This window comes from Podarcis gaigeae, assembly GCF_964106915.1.
Source record: "Podarcis gaigeae genome assembly, chromosome: 2".
In the NCBI taxonomy this organism is placed as follows: Eukaryota; Metazoa; Chordata; class Lepidosauria; order Squamata; family Lacertidae; genus Podarcis; species Podarcis gaigeae.
The window spans coordinates 63,054,459-63,077,165 of record NC_139679.1 but is presented as its reverse complement, the minus strand read 5'-3'; the positions used below and the strand labels follow the sequence as shown (position 1 = coordinate 63,077,165).

The following is a 22,707-nucleotide window of genomic DNA, read 5'->3' as shown; positions in this document are numbered from 1 at the left end:
ACTAGGCTTTCCGGAGGTAGGACAAGGTTTCCTCCTCTCCATTATAAGGCAGTCCCCTCTCCTTTCGACTGGGGTGGGGTCTTGCCCACTAACCCAGCTATAAGCTCGAACACGAGGGCGTGGGAGCGTGTCCTGCTCTACAGGTCGCCCTACAGTGCAGCGGCTTTCGGCAGCCGCTCTTCCTCACACCCTCGGCGACCCCGGTTTTCTACACGCGCCTGCCTGCACGTGTCTGTCGCTAGGCACCCCCTTGCCCGCTTGCGGACTGCTGCTGCCGGCGGCGGCGCCCCCCAGGCGCGCGCGCGCACGGCTCCTTTAACACGGTGCTGCCATCATCTCCGCCCCTTCTCTTCCCTCGGCGGCACGGCAGCCCCCCTCTCTCGTCCAGGCCCGGGGAAAGGCAAACGGCGGCGAGAGCAGCCCCTGCTGCCTGCTGGAGCCGGCGGCCCGGTGGGGCGCGGCCAGTGCATGAGGGCAGCGGGCGGAGGCGCCGAAGAAGAAGGAGGAGGGGGAGGAGGAGGCGGGGGCGGCGAGTCCCGCCCGCCTGCCCGCCCGGGCACTGGCAGCCCCTACCGCCGCCGCCTCTCCTTGCCGGGCCCGGGAGGCTGAGGCCGCCGCGTAGCGCCCGGGACATGCGGCCTCTCCAGCCGCAGCCATCGCCGAGGAGACGGGGGACATGAGGCTCCGCAATGGCACCTTCCTCACGCTGCTGCTCGGCTGCCTCTGCGCGCTCTTCTCGCTCTCCTGGTACGGGGCCTTCGGCGGGCACAAAGGTAAGGACGGGACTCGCTCGGAGCCGGGCGGGGAGGGAGCGAGGGAGGGTTCCCGCCTTACGCACTGCGCCTGGCCCGGGAGGAGAGGGGAGAGGGAGCCCCCACCCCAGGCAGCACCCGAGGGGGAGAGGCAGCATCTCCCCCCGCCCCAGGGGACCCCAAAAGGCCGCCGCCGCCGCCACCTGCTGAGAAGGTCCCCTCTTCGTGCTGGATGAAGCCAGGAGACCCTGACATGCAACTTAAATGTTTTTCTGGGTGCCTCTCGCAACTGAACCGCATTTCGAGTTTTGTTGGGGTGGGAGAGGTGAGGCGTCCCCGAAAACCACCCCTTCCTCCCAGATTCCTTGACACCTAGCACTGCCTCCTCTTCAGGTCTTTCCTACATCCCAGATTGCTGTCTGGTCATTTGTTTTTTCCTCAATTCCTCTTTTCCTGCTTCTGACGCAAAAAAGCTCCCTTTTTCTGAGAAAGTGGTGTTTAAGGATTCCCACCTACCCACCACCATTTTCCTCTGTGCCCTCACAGAGAGTGTGACAAAATCTGTTCTGTGGTTGCCTCCTTGGAACAGGTAGTCTCTCACCCTAGCTCCCTTTGTTTTTTTACCCTTGTATTGTTTAGGCTGCTCTTTGATAGAACATCTAAGACTCCCACCATTGCCTATTTACACAGGATGTTTTTATGTGTGCAGGTTTTTAACTCTGGGCTGTAGCCAAAGTGGCCAGGCAGGGCATGCAACCCTTGTGTTCAAAATGGCCCTGAACTTTATACTGCTCAAAGTGAACTGAAGGCGAGGAAATTGAGTTCTCCAGTCTTGACCTGTGTTCTTGAAGACTTTTTGTGTGATATCTGTAAACTTGCCTGTTGAGGGAAGGCGAGTGGGTTAGCTTGACATTGCATCACTGCTGTCAGTGATTGTTGTATTTATTTAAGGGCAGCCAAGCAGTTATCAAATAAAGCAGTTTGTTCTTATGCCGCTAGTTTTCTTTCCCTTTTTTTACGCATTTAGTGCCTCTTTGCATCCCTCTCTCCACATCCTGAATTTTATCTGAATATGAAGCATTTTCCCCATATCTTCCTCTGTTGGTGTTTTAAATAAAATAAATACAGTTGTAATCATGAACCTCCCTAAAAGCCATTTACCTCTTATGACCTGCAAGCTGTACGCCAGCTCCCTCGGCCACTAAAATGAGATGAGCGCCACAACCCCAGAGTCGGTCATGACTGGACCTAATGGTCAGGGGTCCCTTTATCTTTACCTATGGCACATTAAGGCATGTAAGTAGAAAGAGGGACCACATTTGATGCAGGTAGAGCAAGAGACCATGTTGGAGGCATGTTATTAGGTCTTCGAGAACTGCTTCACATGCTGCATTTTAAGACTTGTAGCTTCATGTTGGAAAGAACACAATAATGTGTTGAATAGTGGCTCTAGTGTTGTTTTTTCACTCTAAAATGCATATGCTGGAAAGGTGATAGACTATCTGGCAGCTAACTTCATAATGTGGGAGGATGAAAAATATTTGCATCACCACTCCCTTGTTTACTTTTCTTGAGGCCACTTCATACATTACTTTTTCATAAACAGAAATCGGATCTCTGTATTGGAAAAGATATTTCCTACATTTAGAAAAAGTGTTTTGTAAAATAGGAAGGACAGTCAGTTATACCCCTGTAAAGGAATTTAATTGGTCACAGTTAATGTATTGCAAATAAAAGTCTTCCCCTATAATCTCAGTGGAACAATCTAACACTTGCTCCTTATGCACAATAGGAACAAAATCTATCTTGGAAATGTTGTGCATTGTTGGGGCAAGATGTGAATAAATATAATAAAGCTTATACTTGTCCCTCCCAAACCTTCTTTCTGGGCACTTTGATGTATGTATGGTATGTATGGTAGTGGCAGTGTTAAGGATGACTTGCATGGATAATTACATGAAGAACTTGGGTAAGAATTTATACCTACGATTCTTATCAAGGACTATTGCTGGGGTCCTTGATAACAGGGAGTTAAGAATCGCAACAGTGAACAAAAATAATAAAGGTAGTGCTAGCAATTTTTGTTCTGGGGTAGTAAAAATGGACTTTATGTTGGTGTCTGAGATGTGACCATTTCAGGCACAGTTCATTCTGGCACATCTTCTCATGTTCTTTTCTGTTTCACTTTATGACCTTATATTACACCACATCTGGCAGTAGTGATTATTTCCAGTGTAACAGCTTTAAGAACCGGGTTGCTATACTGTTGTAAACCCAGTCCCAATCCTCATCAGAGTTGCAGTGCCACAGTTCTGCAATATTACAGTTGCACAACAATCCTTGTCCTCAGTTTTATGCACCACATTGCTGGCACAGTAGTTCAGACGAGTAGACACTTGACTGCTGAGATGTAAGTTTAATGACTGAGGAGCATCAGTTGTCTGTCAAGATGAAAGGTTAGTTACTGAGTTATACCTGCATCCTGATCCCATTATTAACTACTTATGCTATTGGAATAACAGAACAACATGTTTAAAGAGGTCTGTTCCGAAAGGAGCTTTGGATTTTAGGATTGGGCTATAGCATTATCAGATACCTCACTTTTGTTTTTGTAGAAATATCTAGTTATCTACTTGTCAAAAGGCCTAAGGAATATTCTATTTATGGTCACAAGTATCCCCTTTCTTCTAGTGATCACACAGTTATAATTTTGCAACTTGTCTTATTTTCTTCACCACAGAAAACTATTTAAGTGTAGCATAAATCAAATCAACTTTCCTATCAAGTTACAGAGGGAATATCATGCTGGTTGTGCAGTTCACTCCCTTAGTCTTGTTAGCACCGCCACCCACGAGCTAATATATACACCTAGCTCCCATCAGTTATGCTGGAAGAGCAGCAAAACCCTGTTAATGGTTGTAGGACAAGTTTGCATTGTGAAAGCAATAATTTCTAAAGTAGGCTCTCTCAAGACTAGTACATTTTTATCTATTTGAGAAAAATTGAGAGAGTTTTGTCTTCTTCTTTCATCTAATAATTGTTATGATGGGACAGAATATTAACAGAGAGGTAAAAAAAAAAAAAAGCCCCTGAAATTAATACATGCATGGAATGCATAAACCAGTGTCAAACAAAGAGGGCCATGATACATTAAAAGGGGGGGGGGGCACCTCATGAAAAAGAGAGGATTGCCATTGGATCTCTTTACTTGTCAATAACTCACAGCTACAGTCCTGAAGTAGTTTTGGTCGTAAAGAATCCATTGCATATATGTATTGATCAGTGCTTGGAATAGAAAGGTTTTCCTTTAGATGCTGCTTAACTGAATAAGAGGCAACTGTTGCTGTTTTGTTTTTTACTGTTAGGAATGTAGGCAACTGCCTTTTATGGAGGTAGACCACTGGTCCATTTAGCTCAAGAGTTGTCCACATGGATTGGCAGTGGCTCTCCAGGGTTTAAGGCAGGGAACATTGACAGCCCTATCTGGACATGCCTGGAATTGAACCTGGAACCTTCAGCGTGCAAGGCAAAAGCTCTTCCACTGAGCTATAGCCCTTCCCTAGTTGTGTGGAATGTGTTTTGTAGAGCTCTGCCAAACCTCACCATCTTCAGTCATCTTACCTGGACACAGGGTTTCTTTCTCTTTGCCACTTTATCCAGCTGTTTATACAACTTCTATTAGCTGGTTTCTCAGCTCTTCATCTCTCAGTAAGCTGAGTGCCCAAAGTATTTTGTTTTCATGAATTGTTCATAATATGGTTAACATCATCATCATCATCATCATCATCATTATTATTATCATCATACTGGCCTACTGAGGATTAGATTTGGCTATCATGTTGCACCTTACATCTTATAACAGCATAAGAGGATCAGTTCCCATCACATCACTCATGTTTTCCTTTTTAATAGAATGAAGCATAACTAGGAAGAGGAACATATGTGTTTAAAAGTGGATCTAGATGTGCAGAGGATACAGTAGTGCAGTTGGGTAATTTTAGATTATGTTCTTATGGGGACTGTTTTGATAGTAATGGGTGCTTCTACTCATTCTGCTGAAGAGTGCTGTGGAATTTTGCCCCAGGGCCTGCCTATATCACTGGTGGTGGTATATGCTTAACATTTTAACCTGGTGAAACTTGTTGCTCCTCTTCTTAACCAGGGTGATTGATGTACACAGCAGAGTACAAGTGCCAGTAAAATACTATGTTATTCCCTTTCTGCATTGATCACATTTGCACTGGGAATACATGTAAGGAAAGGGCATCTGCAAAATCGTTGCCAACAATAATGGGAGCCGCTGATTATGAGGCAGAGCGAATCCATCATGCAGTCGACATCATGTTATCTTTGTGACAGGGGTAGCCTGGAAAAGGTGAGGGAAGGACACTGTGCATAATGATTTTCTATAGCTTTGCCTCCTTTATGGAGTACTCTGTTTTCACAATGCCCCAAAACAAAAGGTGCATACTGTTAATGGACAGTTACAGGCATGGGCTGTTAGTGCTGCTTTGAGGGTAAATGATGGGGGCAGCTTTGCTAAGCCTGGCCTCTGTCAAACTGCACTTGAAAGCAACCGCTTAAAGGAATAGCCATTCATGGCTCTTGGTGTTAGTCTGGCAAAGCTAATGGATATTGTGCGTTGCACACTGCTTAGCCTCTTTATTAACTTAGTGTCTCTACTTTTGCTGCTAGTTTCTTCACTTTAAAAGTCATTAGGGCCACATCATCCATCTGTCTCAAGGCTACTTTACTTCCCCTTACCCATTTAAACAATGCGTCTTTGTTACTGCTGTATAATGGGTTTTGGCTTTGTGATGCTTCTGTTACTTGCTTCCTTTGCATTACTCATCAGCTAAAAGGTTCTTTCAGCTGTGGTTTAAATCTCATTAAAACCATTTCCCTACAGAGCTTCAGTTAAAGAGATTTGGGGACTGATATCAGTGAAGAAATTCTTTATGGCAGCTATTGCTATTTGGATCTTTTTCTTGAAAATATTACATATGATCTGTTTTGGCACTCAGCTCTTTTGGACACTTGAAAACATGGTCATGTGACTGTGTGTATGATGACTACAAAAGATAAAGGAATGTGATTTTCTATTTAAAAAAGAAATGGCACATAGGTAAGCATACCTACTGTACTGAGATGATCCTCCAGATTAAAGGGAGAGTCTTTTCTGCGGTTTATTTTTGTTGTTCACACTATTAATCATCTCCTCTTAACTTCATTTATCAAAATAACAGCATTTTCTCCCTGCCTCATTATCTAAGGGGGTTAATCTTCCAAGTTTTTCTTTCTTCAAAATATGTGTCTATGGACTATGCTCATATTGACTATTTGCAAATAACAAGCAGTGTCTTATATAGGGTTGTGTCTAATGCTGCCTGTACGTGAGCAGAATGGATTTCCACCCTCACAACAGAGACTTCATTTTCCTCTCTTCTCCCCTAAGCACCCTCAAAATATGCTATGGAGAGTTGGGGGACTCTGGAGCAGATTTAGGGGATGCGGGAAGAAGGAAGCCTTGACTTTATAGAAGAATGTAGGAAGTGCCTGCTGGATCAAGCCAATGGCCCATCTCATCTAGCATCCTGTTCTCACAGTGGCCAACCAGATTACTGTGGGAAACCCACAAGCAGGATTTGAGTAAAAGAGCGCACTCCTCTCTTGTGGTTTCAAGCAACTGGTATTCAGAAACCTTACCACCTGCAACTAGTAGCCATTATTAGCCCTCTGCTCCATGAATTTAAACACTATCTCGGTTGCATTCCATAGTTTATCTATGTGCTGTGGAGCAGTGGCGTAGCGTGGGTTGTCAGCACCCAGGGCAAGGCAAGTAATTTGTGCCCCCTAACCTGTCCCTCCCCCAGATAGTCCCTCGCTCTCTCTCTGCACCGCACCGCACGCCTGGCACACCCCCCCCTCTACAGTGGGCGGCGACCCGGCGGCTCGGCTCGGATTCGCACAGCCAGCACTGCAGTGAGAGAGAGTGAGTGAGCCAGGTAGGGGCAGAGAGCTGCGAGTGTGAGCGCCCCCCCCAGATGTTGCGCCCGGTATGGCCAGTCCCCCCTGCACCCCCCACGCTACGCCACTGCTGTGGAGTACTGTCTTTGTGCTTGAATCTTCCAGCCTTTAGCTTCATTGGATGCCATGAGTTCTAGCATTATGAGAGAATGAGAAAACTTTTCTCTTGTCACTTTTCCCCATGCCATGCATAATTTTATAAAATTCTATCATGTCACCTCTTGCCTTTTCTCTAGGCTAAAAAGACCCAAATGCTGCAACCTTTCTTCACAGGCAGGAGTTGCTCCATTTCCTTGATTGTTTTGGTTGCCTTTTCCAGCTATATAATATCCTTTTTGAGGCGAGGCGACCAGAAATGTGTACAGTGGTACCTCGGGTTAAGAGCTTAATTCGTTCTGGAGGTCTGTACTTAACCTGAAACTGTTCTTAACCTGAAGCACCACTTTAGCTAATGGGGCCTCCCACTGCTGCCATGCTTCATCCTGAAGCAAAGTTCTTAACCCGAGGTACTATTTCTGGGTTAGCGGAGTCTGTAACCTGAAGCGTATGTAACCTGAGGTACCACTGTACAGTATTCCAAATACTGCCTTGCCATAGATTTGTATAACAGCATGATGATATTGGCAGTTTTATTTTAAAACCCTTTCCTAATGATCCCTAGCATGGAATTTCCTCTTTCACAGCCACCACACACTGGGTTGACATCTTCATTGAGCTATCATCTACTATGACTCCAAGGTCTTGTCTCTAGTCTGTCACTGACCCCATAAGCACATATGTGAAATTAATATATTTTGCCCCAACATGCCTCACTTTACACTTGTTTACATTGAACTGCATTTGCCATTTAACCATTCACTTGGTTTGAAGACGTCCTTTTGGAGCTATTCACTATTTTTGTATTAATGACTGAAGAATTTAATATCATCAGCAAACTAGGCCACCTCATTTCTCACTCCTAACTCTTGATTGTGTGGGGAAGCCCATCCTGATGGACAGGATATAAATATGATGATGATGATGAAGAAGAAGGAGAAGGAGAAGTTAAAATGCACAGTTTCAGATACTGAACCTTGGGGAAGTCCACTTCTACTCTCCATTCAAAGAACTGTCCATTCATCCCTACTCTTTGTTTTGTGCAACTTAACCAACTCCTGAGCCATATAACAATATAAAGAGCTCCTTGTCTTTACATCTTATGTCTCAATGTTTTTAGCAATGTGTTCCTCAAATTATTTTTTTAGCATCCTTTTCTGTCTGCTTAAGGGCAGATGGGACTCATCAACCTGGGAAGATAGCCCATCTAAGAGAAGGAAAACTTACCCTAAACCTTCACTGCCTTGCAGGATATTTTCGGGAGAAGAAAAGGCTAAGGAGTAAACCCTACACAAATCCGGAGTAGAGCCCCTAAGACGATTGGATGGCACCTTGTACGCTTCCTTCCAGCAACTCCTGCAGCCAAGCTGCTGCCAAACATATTGCTCTGCTTTCCTTTGGACCACATCAGCAAGCCTGAGAAAGGGAGTCTTGTTGTCTGGGCAGCCCAGGACCTCCATACACACTGCCCAGGCTTATGTTGCTAATGTAGTGCTACTAATGTAGTGGTTTGCCTTCACCCCTGGAAGCTCTCTCTCTCTCTATCACTCTCTCTCTCTCTCTGCACACTGAATCTGTGAAGGAAGCAGAGTTGTGGGTTTTTTCAGCTGAAACCTGCTCATTAGGAAGTTGACGGAAGCCATTTATTTAATAGGCTACCAGGTAGCCTTGACTTCTTCCTGCTGATTGTAGTGACGGGTTTGACTGATGATCTGGAGGTGGGGAAATGCTCTGGTGGCCAAGTAGCAATTAAACCCTTGAACCATTATGTTCCAATGTGGCAGCTGCATTCCACAAAGGAGTGACTCCTTGTCACACATTCTGAATTTTTTTCAGCAAATTATTTATCTGAATTAGCACCAAGTTCAACAGGATGTGATCCACTTACCCAATGCAGGCTTATTACCAGCTGGTGATAACTTATACAGATGTCTGTGGCTGTATCTGCTTGAGAGCCAGTGTGGTGTAGTGGTTAAGAGCGGTAGTCTCGTAATCTGGGGAACCGGGTTCGCGTCTCCGCTCCTCCACATGCAGCTGCTGGGTGACCTTGGGCCAGTCACACTTCTTTGAAGTCTCTCAGCCCCACTCACCTCACAGAGTGTTTGTTGTGGGGGAGGAAGGGAAAGGAGATTGTTAACCGCTTTGAGACTCCTGAAGGGGAGTGAAAGGCAGGATATCAAATCCAAACTCCTCCTCTTCTTCTTTTTGCTAGGCTACCTGTTATACAGGATAACATGAGATTACCCTCCTCCCCCAGTATCCAGTAAAAGAAGGATTGACACAGTTACACACAAAATTTAATGTGAAGTTGTTCAGTAAGGATGGTGAAATGTTAACAAATGATGAAGAGAAGGCAAAAATTCCTATTTTGCCCCTGTTTTATTTCCAAAAAGGGGTGCAACCTTACATAAGTAATAACTGGTATGGGGGTAGGACTTCATTTTAAGATTGATAACGAGCTGGCCAGGCAGTGCCTAGCTTCTGTAAATGAGTGCATATCTTTAAAGCCAGATGACTTGCATTTTAAGGAACTTGCTGGTGTACTATCAGGGTCTCTTTTTATAATCTTTTAAGAAATTCTGGAGAACAGGTACCATGGGCAAGTGTCCCAACTTTCAAAGATCTGAGAAACTAACAGACAGGTCAGCTTGACTTCGATATCTAAAAAGGTAATAGAACAGATTATAGAGGAGTCAATTTGTAAGAAATATATAAGCAACTTTAGTGATTAGTAGGAGCCAGCATAACTTTTCCTTCCTTCCTTCCTTCCTTCCTTCCTTCCTCCCTCCCTCCCTCCCTCCCTCCCTCCCTCCCTCCTCCTCCTCTTCTTCTTGCCAGCATGACTTTCTCAAGAATAAAGTCTGCCAGACTAATCTCTTTTTATCATGTAGATTGTAGGAATGCCATGATTGTAATTTAACTTGATTTCAACATGGCATTTGACAAAGCCCCCTTTGGTTTGCAAACCGACTGCATGTGGGCCACGTGATAGTACCATCAGGTAGATTCACAGCTGGCTGGAAAACCACATTGAAGAGTGCTCATTAATGGTTCCTCATCAAACAGGAGGGAGGTTGGGTCTAGTAATCTTTAATCCTTTTACCAATAGGTTAGAAGGCAGGTAGGAATCCTCATCAGATTTACAGATGACACAGAACTGGGATGGATAGCTAATGCCTCAGAAGAAAGTAATACAATGATCTTGATAGAAGGGAAGGCTGGGCTGCAACTAACAAGTTCTGCATCTAGGCAAATTAACCCACATAGGTTAATGGGGTGACTTTGCAGTAGTATATGATCTCAGGATTGTAGCAGATGACAAAGTGACCATGAGCCAGCAGTGTGATGCAGCTACAAAAACAATGTGATTTTAGGCTGCATTAGTAGAACCTTAGTTTTCACACTAAGAAGGATATAGACAAATTGGAATGGGTTCAGAGATGAGCAACAAAGGTGATCAATAGTAAATACAACCCTGTGAGATGGTTGAAGGAACTAGGTATATTCAACGTGGAGAAGAGAAGACTGAGGGGGAAGACAGGATAGCACTCTCCAAATATCTGAGAGGCAGTTGGTTAGAATTAGGTAAATACTTTTTCTCTGATGCCTAAGAGGGAAAGACTTAATTGGCTGAAATTATGGAAAGATAGATTTTGGTTGAACAATGGGATAAATGTCTCCATGGCAAGAGCAGATCAACCAATTACCTAGTTGGGTGGTAAGATCTTTTACTGGAGCCATTCAGGCAGAAGCTGAACAGCCATCTGTTGGGGAAGCGGAGGCCAGAATAGATAGCCCCTCAATTCTGTGATTCTAAGAATTGGTGTTGGCCAGCTAGTTTTGTGCTTTCTTGGTTTGTTAAGCAACTACATAACTTGAAAACACACTTTAATTTAAACCCATGGGAAATTAGGATAATGTAATGATGGCAGTATCTGCCCTGCATTTCTCCTTTTATTTCTTACCTCATATACCAAAAATATGAAGAAGGCTTGCTTTGTTTTAAGATTTTAATTCAGCATCATTTCAAAGGTGTGTGTCTGCTATTTGGTTCCCTGTACTTTTGGAGTGGCAGACGGGGTGACAGAGGTGTTGCCTACTCTTCTGCAGTAAAATTAGAGTTGCTTTATGCATAGAACTTGAGATTTCCTGTGGTCCATCATCACTGCAGGGAATACCTGTTGAATGATTTTTTAAAAAAGAGTGTCTTACTGTTTCCATATTGCATTAACACCCCCCTTTTCTTTTTTGCTAAGAATAAAAGTATTTGCTTCTTTTTCTTCCATCTTTAGGTTAGCTAAGCCTTGAGTAATCAGCCTTTTGGGGTTTTAAGAGAGATTATGCGGAAGTCACTTGTTCCTTTTAAAAAGTAAAGTTTGAAAACTTCTGGTTTTCTAATAATAATAATATAAAAAATTATCAAATCTCTCTTTTCCCTGCGAAATTTTTGCTTTGATTCCCTCTTAACTGTTACAAAACTATTAAGGAGGTCAGGGGAACTGAAAGAACAGAACAAAAGCAGTAATGAAAAAATTATTGAAACCACTTCAAGGTGGCATTTCTTATATGTAGTTAATTTCATCCTGCCCACACATATTTCATTGACATACTGTTTTTCTAATAGAATATAAATGTTAGTTATGAGATCTCAGCAAATGCTGTTAACTAGTGGTGCTCATCTAACCAAAATAAGGTGTGGGAGATTGTATCCTGGCTTGAAAAATAAGCAAGTGTAATACATAGTACCTAAGGAGAAAGGCACATTTTCCCCTTTGTAGCAGCAGGCATCTCTTGTTGTGATTCTGTTTTTAATTAAAGATCACAGGACGTTTCCCTATAATAAGTATTTCAAGGTCCTCTGTTGCAAAATAGGTGTTCTGTTCTTCATCTTGACTATCCAGGAACAACTGTGGCACCCTTTCTTTTCTAGTTACTGTAGAGCCTTGTCTGGAGAGTTTAAAGTGAAATGGTTCTCCTGGGGCTAGCAGTTAACCAGATACCTTTTGGTATTTGTTACACTTTGGCTCAGCATTTGCCAGTATCACAAACATTGCAACTTGTCCAACTACAGCTTTCTAAGGAACTTGTAGACTTGGAAGGTTCAGAGGTGATGTTTTCTCAACCAAACCTCAGCGTGTGCTTTGAAGTGCCAACTTAATAAGTGAGTATGTTCTGTGTCTCTTGCAAGCACAGGCAGCCGCACAAAAAAACACAAACTTGACAAGCTTAAGTCCCCTGCACACATTAAAGACAATCTCTACCCACCTTCAAGAGGCATGCCGAAAGGTCCTTCTCTGCTGCCATTGGTTCCCAGTGCAACTGTCTAATATAAGTAAGACATTGTCCCCATTATGTTGGAAAGGCTGTTGGAATTATGGTTCTTTTTGCATGCATGGTGGGCCTGCAACACAGTGTAAAACTCTGGGGAAATATTTGTTTGCATAATAAGCTATGAATTAAAGCCCAACCAATCCATAGCCCTATTAGTGCTGGAAATTGACACAAACCCAGTGATCAAGCACGAGGACCTACTGTTCTTATTGTTGACAGCAGCATGACTGGCTGAATCATAACCACCAGTGGAGACCTGGATTAATTACTGTATTTTTCGCTCTATAAGACACACTTCCCCCCCTCCTAAAAAGTAAGGGGAAATGTGTGTGCGTCTTATGGAGTGAATACAGGCTGCACAGCTTTCGCTGAAGCCGGGAGACCAAGAGGGATTGGTGCGCTCCCGCTGTGCTCAGGAGGCTTCGCGTTGCTTTTGCAAAGAGAGGGAGCAGCGCCCCTTCTGCAAAGCGGGAGGAGAAATGGAAGGGGCTCCGTTTTCTCCTGCCGCTTTGCTGAAGGGGCACTGCGCAGAGAGGGAGAGAACTTTTTTTTTCTTGTTCTCTTCTAGAACTAGGTGCGTCTTATGGTTGGGTGCGTCTTATAGAGCGAAAAATATGGTATGTCTGAAGCATGAATTTCAGGCCAATCTTGGAGCCTCTTGCTCCTTAATTGGCTGTGAATCAATTTTAATATGGCAAAAGTGGTCATCTGTACCCATCTATTCTTTGGTTGCTACATCTTCCAAGTTAACTGGACAGCATGGTATCTGAAAAGCTAGGCTTTCCAAAATATGACATTGATCAAGGGTTGATCTACAAACATCCACCAAAATTAGGTTGGAAAGTCTTTTTGGGACTGTGCAATTTTGCAGTTTTAAATGGGGTGCATGCGTTTGTGTCACATTTTGAACATTCCTCCATGTAAAATAAACATTAGCTTTCTCCTTAATGTGCTAGTTTGTGCTGAGTGGGTGGTTTGATTGTTGTTGTTTCACATGGGTAAGCTTAAAAATTGCTGTCTCTCGACTGCAGCAGTTTAGTCCTAGAATTACTTATTTTGCCGGGTATGTAGCTTAACTGTTTGGTATGAAGACTTGCGGCAAATGTTTTCACCATGGTGTTGGCTTACCAAAACCTGCATATGAATGTTGACTTACGACATGTGCCAGATTGTCTTAGAGTCATGTTTCACTAATCCCGGCTTAAAATCAACCCTTTTATAACTCATTTTCCCACATCTCAGATGGAACAATCCCTTACAGAAACAGGGGTGGGGAGCAACTAATGTTGTTTGCTCAGCCTGTTTGGCAGTTGTACTTTGGTATTTGGTATTATTTGTATAGCTTTTTGAACCAACAGCAACTACATACAGGATTATAAAAGATGTAGCCAAACAGTTGCCCTGAATAATGATAATAATAAACCTCATGGCCTTTACAAAGGAGGCAAAGAAATAGCTGAGTATATGTATTATCTCCTTTTGGAATAATGGTATGACTTTCATGGTGAAATGTTTAATGTCCAGTAGAAGAGACCATTGATCTCTGTGCCCATGAGGAAGAAAGCTTATCTATGCAGGGTCATTTATAATATAACAGCCTGTGATTTTAACCCTATTAAAGCGTTCACCTGAAGATGAGGGAGGAGCAGAGCAGCAAGCACTAGCCCTGCTGCCAACATCCCTATCCCTTCGGGCTAAAGAATCAGACCTTCCTGCTCATTGGGTGGAAGAACTGAAACGGGATTCTTTGTGTGCTCAGCTGAATGCACTTAGAATCCTCCGTGCTCTTCGGAACTCCAACCATGCAATGTTCCTGATTGCAGAAAGGCTTCTAATAGCATTACACCAAATGTGCTAAGAATACCCTTTCAGACCTTCCTGCTCAGCGTGGGAAGGTCCAGTGGAGCTGGCAGGGCAGGTACACGCAGGGATGTTGGGGGTGGAGGCCATTCATGCTCACTGCATGCTTTATTCCATCCCCACCCCCAATCTCCAAATAGGACTTTTGCTTTGTGAAAAGTGCTAGTATGTGATAAGCGTGCCTAAGGAAAGAACAGTGCAAAAACACTGATTCAAATAGTCTGATTCAAAATAAGACAGCTTCCTGTTGGTCTGTCTGGATTAGTATTGTCCACACTGACTGGTCACAGCTCTCTAGAGTTTTAGGCAGACAACATTTCCAGCCCTACTTGGAGATACTGGCTATTGAACCAGGGACGTTCTGCATGCAAAGCAGATGCTCTGTCACTGAGCTATGGCTCTTCTCCATGAGCATTAATATGTGTGGCCAAGGTGATGCACAGTGAGCACATATGTATATGTGAAAGGAAAAACAACAACTCTGAAGGTCAGCTTTGAAGGGAAGCAGCTTTTGGTATTTTCTAAATTGTAGGTCATTGTCTACAAGTTTTGAAATTTGGGTGGCTGTTAATTAATGCACAGATGAATGTGTTCTCCCAGAATACTGAGCTTTGTAGCCACCGTGCATTGAGCACCAAGTGGAACAAGTTTAAAGAGGCTGAGCGGAAAAATGAATTTGTAACCACAGTCCTTTGGACAAGCTGCAAAAATGTACAATGAGCATGATGTATTGAACCCTTTAGATGAATTAATTCCACTTTGTTCTCAATGCATACCAACCGCAAAAGTCAGACAAATGGCCTTTTCTCCAAATTCCCATGGAAACATGCTTGGCATGACATTGCACTGTTTACCCTCACCCCCAAAAGGAGCTGTGGGGCGCCATGCCCAATTCCTTTTATTTTGGGCCTTTGAATATGCTGCAATGGTACATTATATATCTATCCATTGTGCCAAGCCCAGAATTCTTTAGGTGATGTTGAATACTTGACATTATTAATTCTTCTTTACAGAGGAGCTGGTTCTATAGCATAAGCATGAATACAATACCAGATTGATGTTCCTGACCGTCATACAATTCCTGTGTAAAAGGAACTCGGCAGAATGGAGAATTCTTGCTCCAATATTCTGTGTGACATTATCAGTGCAGCAAATTGATAGAAAAGAGGAGGAGAAACAGTGATAAGCAATTTTCACTTCTTCCTACAGTATTCTTATAGATTTCTTCTTGACACTCAGACAGCAATTGAGAAAGAAGAATAACTCATCATCTGTTGTATCCTGCCATTCCAAAGATATTATTTTGGGCTGCGTCCAAAGGAGCAGTGCAGTCACTGCAAGGATTTCTTCTTGCACAGTGAGATATGCACAGTGGAGCATACAGGAAGGGGTTAACTCCTTTTCAGAAGGCAGGGTCATATGACAAGAAAATGATTTTTTTATCAGTTTCTAGGTGGAAGAGGAGAGAACCTCCCTGCAGTTGAGATCCTGCTCCTGTACTAACCATTGGTGGGTACAGGGACTCTTCTCTTTTGAGAAGTGTAGTTATTTTTTTCTTATTTTCTTCCTCAGGGAAGCCACAAACCCCCTTCCATCAGCTCTTAGTTAGGTGGGGGAAACTCGCTTTCCCTCACATACCGAGAGGCAGGGAAGGTAGGCCCTGCAATAGATTGTACACAACAGCTGAGGTAGCTGGGACTCTCTTGGGTCTCCCAGGTGTTGTGCCTCTGTTTTCAGCTTCCTGTTCCTCTTACTGCTTGGAAAGCAGCCTGAATGTCCCATAGGTTTCAAATGGGGATCATTGGATTCCTGCCTGGACCCTCCCCCAACACACAAAGCATTGGGACACAGACCAGCAAGCCAAGGCTTATCCATCCACCATCTCTTTCACAGAATATAATCCGTAGATCTGACAGAGGCTCTCCATCCCCTTTTGCCCACCCTTCAAGTTGAAGCTGCCCTGGGGTAGCTTTTTATTCTGCACATAGGGTGTATTGAATTTGTGTGGTTTACTCCAGTAACACAGTCAGGACTTCCCACTACTTTCTGTAGCCTTTTCTCACCTTTTCCTTTACGTTCTATTCTGTTGCTTAGGGTTTATCAATTTCCTCATTGCAAATAGGTATTTTTTTCCAGTTAAGTAGATACTGTATAGATATTCCTCTGGACAAGTTCTTACTGCTATTGTAGAGGCCAAGTCTGGTGACTGGAGGGAGTTTCCTGTCTCTTCCTGCCAGACAGGGGGAAATACTCCTCTTCTTCTTTTCGTTTGGTCATCTGACACTATGTCTGCTGAAGAGGCGTTCACTCTTTCCTGTATGCTGCTCTCTCCACTGACCAGAAGAACATTTCCATACCCCCACTCTCCTACCCCAGCATGTCCCCTAAATCTGTTCTAGGGGATTTCTCAAACTCTTCAGAGCAGATATGCAGAGGGTACAGGGCATATGTGTGTGGGGGGGGGGAGTCCAGTTATACAAGTGGAGATCTTTGTGCTGATGGGACATACTACCCTTTTACCTTACTACTTGGGTACCACCCTCTGGAATAAAACATTTCCTGTGTTTTCTAATCACTTGTTCCTTATTTTGCTGTAATCTCTATTACTGTAGTTAACATATACCTCAAGGGAATGTTACTCTCAGGCAGAGGTTGTCTCAGGCTCCCATTTGCTAAGTGAGAGAAGCCTGTCCCCTTTGTGGCATCTTATTTGATCACCTGATAGCCTATTAACATATATTTGCAGGTGTGTTTTTTTTCTAGTTTGAATTTATTCTTCTTTTCACATGCTTTCTTCTTTATTACTATCCAGAATTCCCAGGCAGATTCTGTGTTTTCCTGTAGATTATTTCTCTTACAGAGTAGATCTCTACACTTTAATGCAGACATACATCTCCCATCGACACCAGTCTGCATGAATCGAGATGCTGGAAAGCATCTAATTTTCAGCAGGCTATTGGAATGGGATGCATTATGGGTATAAACTTCCAAAATGTCCTCCCTATGCAACACAGCCTGACAATGAAGTCATAGCCTGTAGCTATTCTCATTTCTTCAGATGTGCTCCCCACCCCACTCTGCTAAAGGAAAGGTCCTGCAGTCTCACCTCTTCACTCCCTTCACAGGAAGAAACTGATTAAAGAATCCCCACAAGCAGCGTTGCAATGTAATAGAAACTGCACTGGTCAGAGATTAGATTCCTGCAGCACTTTTTTTTTCTTGAAGGGGAAAAAATGTGAATTTGCAACCAAAAGACCCACAACAAAAAGGAGAATGTAAGCTCCATGGGACAGGGCCTGTCTCTCTTGCTTATGCTACTTGGTAAAGTGTCATGTGTATAGAAGGCACTAGAGTAAAATACATTTAATTTCATCACTATGAATTATATAAATTTATTGCGTGTAAGACAAATTCTTGGGTATTTCAGAGTGTATTTAAATTGCAAAGCCACACTCTTGTCGTATCTGAGTGAATTTTATGGAAGGACATTATACTGTGTAAGTTCCTTCACATTCCCTATTTCTTTCATACAATGCAGCTGTTTCATAACCTTGCAGTTAAGATACTTTGTGTGTGTGGTATAGCATGTTCTGTGTTGGAGATTAGATCTTTTGCTTCCTCCGATGCCTCCCCAAGGAGGCAAATTGCTTACTTTTCTTGGTAACTTTGCTCTATGGTCTTTGACCGCAATAAAGATTGGTTGATACATTTGTATACCATTTTTATCTTCCAAGGACCTCAAGGTGTGGTGTACATGATTCTCCTCCCCATTTCATCTTCATAACAACTCTGAGGGTAGGTTAGGCTAAGAGATGGTGAGTTGCCCAAGGTCACCCAGTGAACTTGTTAGGAACTGTAATTCTGTGACAGGTCTCCTAACAACTCTCAGTGCCCTTAACAATTTGCTTATTTGCAAATCGCTTATCTTTCTTGGTAACTTTGCTCTCTGGTCTTTGACTGCAATAAAGATTGATTTATACATTTATATACCATTTTTATCTTCCAAAGCAGTATTCTTTGATTGCTTTAAATGTGTGGTGGAGATGTGAGTGGAGACCTTATCTGTGATCCCTGCAGGATCCTGTGTCTTGGCCACACATTATGATAATACTCTCTCCGCCAGTTTTATCTATGGCGTTTATTATTTATTTATTTATTAGATTTTTTTTGTTCTGCTCTGCTTTTAAGTATCTCAGGGAGGTATTCATACAGTTTCACCCATCCGTTTTATTTGCACAGCAATCCTGTGAGGATAGGCCAAGAGATCGTGAGTGGCTCAAGATCAGCCAGTGGCTGAGCTTAATAGTGAAGAAGAAATTTGAACCCGAGTTTCCCTGTTCTCAGTCTGACACTGTAACTACTACACTGGTTCTCCCCCTTCCCTCTTATTTGACAGCAGTAAGCCTATTTCCTGATCTTCTGCCTTACATAAGCCTGATTTTAAAATAATGCGTAACTGTGTAATCTACTGCAATCTTATGTGCTATTAAAACAGTTGTTGTAACAAAACTTAATTAAAAATATTAATGTCTTTAAAACCAGGGTTGGTATCTGCAGATTGATAAAACCTGCCTTGTTATGTGCCATTCTGTTATGTACCTACTTCTTAGACCACCCACTTTTTGTTTTTTGTCTGGCAGCATCTGAATGCAGGTCACTTGACTAAAAAAAGAAAAGAAAATAGTGATAGCAAAGCCAATTTTAGCAAAAAGATTGAGGTTTGTTGAATGAGGAAAATGAAGCCAGTTTAGTAGGTGAATAACTTCTGTATAAGATATTTTTTGTGCCACTTAAATAAGACCTCTGAGGGATGTGCTTCCTATAATTAAATACTAAATTGTGTCATCACAAGGTTCCCCTCCACACAGCCCTGCAGTTAAAATGAAACCCAGGGCATTTGCTGACAGTTTTGTTAATAGGGATATCCAGGTTCTATACCTTTCAATATAGTGAAAGATTTAAGTGCCTGTTGAATTACTAACACACCTTGAAGGTTATATTGATTTCAAGTTGACTTGTGGGCTGTTGTAGAGAAATCTATGGGAGGACTGCTTACATGGTGTCCATAGGAATTTTAGTCCTTATTTCAGGAGTGTCTAAAGAAACATTCACTGCTTGTGTGGGAGGGGGGAGGAAAAGCTGTGCTAACAGTTTTACAAGTAATATTGCAGCTTTCTTTAGTGAAAGGTGAAAGGAACCCCTACTGGAGGATTTAAGGATAATTGGCACCTGTTATCACTCTCACTCTCTCCTTTCTTTATAGGCTAGCGTAAATCCCGCTATGTAAGACAACTCTCCCACGGCTACAATTACAGCGTTGTAACATATACTTGTTAAATGGCTTGCACATATTAATGTGAGATATCTTAGATGCACAATATACATGAAAAACAAATGTGTGTGGGTTTTTTTTTGTAATGGAAAGTACCCTTGAAAGGTTGTGGTGATGGGTGGAAAAGTGGTGGTAAAAGTCCTATTGTGTTTGTGGATAATCCTAGATAAATGGCAAAGTTGCAGCCAAAATCTCCCCACTTCCAAAACAGCAGCAGCAGCAACAACGACAAAAACCACCCCTGTGTTTTCCTTGTGAAGAAGTTCCAAAAGCATGTTTATAAGAATCCCAGAATTCTTGAATCCCGTGGGGGGGGGCATAAAGGTACATTTAGGATTAAAATGATTAGTAGGAGAAAGCAAACAAACATCCCTTTCCTTACCAGTCTTCCACTCAAAGCCTTTTACTGTATCTGCTTTTCATTTATCTGCTTTTCATTAAAAAAACAAAAACCTTTTGGGGTTTCATCAGCAGCATCTGTGTGTAGCATATAAGTTGGTCCTTAAATATATAACTTCTCTCCTTGCATGAGAGGCTCAACCAAGTATATTCTCCGTTTGCCCACATTCTTTGGCCGCCCAAGCCCCACTTGCGTGAGCAGAGGTTGCATGGCAGCATATCTGGTGGGCTGCTTTCCTTGTCCGTTGCTACTTATTTGATAGGTTTGCAGGATTAAGCAAATAAAATGAGATTTGTTTTGTAGTTAATTAATAGATCATGTTACACGTTCCATGTAACAGGAAAGTGCAGTGGAATAAGCTTCTGATAAAATTCCTAGATGGGAAAAGAGTAGTGTTCTCTTACTCTAGCCCCCGACTTTCCCGCTTAAGGGGCTTTAATTGGGATTTGAATTAAAATGAGCCAAACATTGTAAACATGACTGTAGAACACTTGTGAGAGGGTCAGATGGTATGGCAAAATGTATTTCTGACCCCAAACCATTGTCTGGAAAAATAATTTAGAGGTTGGCCATCCCAGATTTATACTGTTGTTGTTTAGTTGTTTAGTCGTGTCCGACTCTTCGTGACCCCATGGACCAGAGCACGCCAGGCACTCCTGTCTTCCACTGCCTCCCGCAGTTTGGTCAGACTCATGTTTGTAGCTTCGAGAACACTGTCCAACCATCTCGCCCTCTGTCGTCCCCTTCTCCTTGTGCCCTCCATCTTTCCCAACATCAGGGTCTTTTCCAGGGAGTCTTCTCTTCTCATGAGGTGGCCAAAATACTGGAGCCTCAGCTTCAGGATCTGTCCTTCCAGTGAGCACTCAGGGCTGATACTGTATATCACTGTAGTCCTTGCCTTTAAGTCTCACCATTTTTTTCTTCTCCCTCTGGTATATGATGATTCTTGTAAATATTAGGGAGCATTTGTTAGGCCCATTTTAATCATGGGTATACATTGAAGACCGTAACTGGCCACTGTTTTAGCTGCCTTTTCTAAATTCAGCTGTAGAGTCCTTTTCTTATTTATTGATAATAAATAAATACAGCGCTTTTCTCTGTCATGTGGTAGGGAAGCTTTTGAGCAGAAGGCATTACAGCTAGCCCTAGAAAGTGTGTAATCTTCATTTGATACAACGGTATAGAGATAATTCCAGTCGGGATTGAAGCTACAAGGACAAATAATGCTTGCGCAATCCGCTTATGGTATTCCCAGACATGGATGAAAACTACTAATGGAATAAAGAAGGATCCAGATAATTATCTCAGCTGCATTAACTATCCATCCTTTCAGTAGGTTACTCTTGCTTTTGACACAGTTTCCACAGTCTGGAGTGCTAAACCTACCTAGATACTTTCAAAATGTAACTGGTTATGTCTTTTTTGAATCATGGAATGGTATTTCAGGAATTGTATTTCTCTTTTGCGTGTTCAGAAGCCTCCAGGACTATCTGGCCCCTCTGCTGTTGTCACCTACAAGCCACCCTGTCTCCTGCTGCAGTGTTAACCATTTATTTGCAGGGGGCTTTTCTACTTCTGTGTGCTTATGGTGTTTGCCCCTTTTCTCTCTTATAGAATCATAGACCATAGACTTGGAAGGGACGCTGGGGCACATATAGTCCAACCCCATGCAATGCAGGAATGTGCAACTGTCCCTTACTGGGATTTAACCTGCAATCTTGGCATTATCAGCAGCACGCTTTAACCAACTGAGCTATCTTACTAGTTATGTCTCAGTTTGTAAGGAAGGGTAGAAGAGTAGGAAGTAGGAACTGCATGGTATTTTCTAAAGAGTGGCAGATTCAAGTTGAGAAAATATATGGGTTCAAACCTCCCGCTCAACAATTAGCTCAGTTCAGTTAACATGAACTTGGTCTGCTCCAATCTTTTAGCCTAACCTACCTCACAAGCTAGGCTGTACACCATACAAGGAGTACACAATCCATGCCACCCTGTGTTCCTTTAGGGAAAGTTTAGTATAAAAATCAATAATAATAATAATATCTTTAAAACTGTGTATTAAGGGAATTGTCATGCATCTAATCATAGACTTGCTAGCTAAGATTATAGTTTCCTGCTTTTCACCTAAGGTTTAAGTGCTCTGGTATTGGGATACACAAAGAGAGAAGCTGATAATGGCCTAGTTTGCATGGCAGAGTAAACCAAACTATAACTTAGTGGGATTTTGTGAATGTATGGGCTCTCAGAGAGGAGCTGCTGGCCACTTTGCTCCTCCCTTCTCCTTTCCGCTGCCATCCTGTGCTGAGACACGAAGGTTTGTTTTTGGCTACAGCTCATAGTTACTGAAGAGAGAGCTTAGCCGCAAGTCCTGGTGTGCATAGCACACTAAGCCAAACCTTGGCTCAGCGCATTGCAGTGTGGGAGCAAAAGGACCAGGGTTGCACACTTCTCTCCGGGAGTATGTGCAGTCCAGGAGTAAGTTGTAGTTTGACTTACCGTGTGATATGAGCCAGGCCAATGTGACCCACAAATCATTTGACTATGCAGACAAAAGCTGATTTACACCCTTTAGCAATTTAAGGTTGCAGTCCTTTGAAAAGGTACATGAGAATAAGTCTCTTTGGAGAATACATGCATAGAATAGCCTGCATGGTGACTGGAATTCACAACTGCTGAGAGTCTGTCTAATAATATGTCATTTCTGGCTTCTCTAGAGACTCAGCATCCCACAATCAATCCGTGCACATTTACTCTTAAAAACCCTTTTTGTAGATAACATTGGGTGCAGAAACCCATATTGGGCATCTCTAATTAAAATGTGACCTGGGAGAGATCTAAATACAAATGCTGCATTAGAACTGCACGCAGCAGAACTGTGATAAACCTTTATGAATGTGACTTAATCCACA

At 42.9% G+C, this 22,707-nt stretch overlaps 1 protein-coding gene across 1 annotated transcript in view; it reads left to right on the top strand.

The window, feature by feature from the left end:
- Positions 1–324: 324 nt before the first annotated feature.
- MGAT4B (alpha-1,3-mannosyl-glycoprotein 4-beta-N-acetylglucosaminyltransferase B) overlaps positions 325–22,707 on the top strand; it is a 76,174-nt gene continuing 53,791 nt past the window's right edge. Inside the window, exon 1 of the mRNA XM_083728518.1 lies at positions 325–773. Coding sequence (XP_083584644.1) covers positions 677–773 — 97 coding nt within the window. The 5' untranslated portion in view covers positions 325–676. The remainder of the gene's footprint in view (positions 774–22,707) is intronic.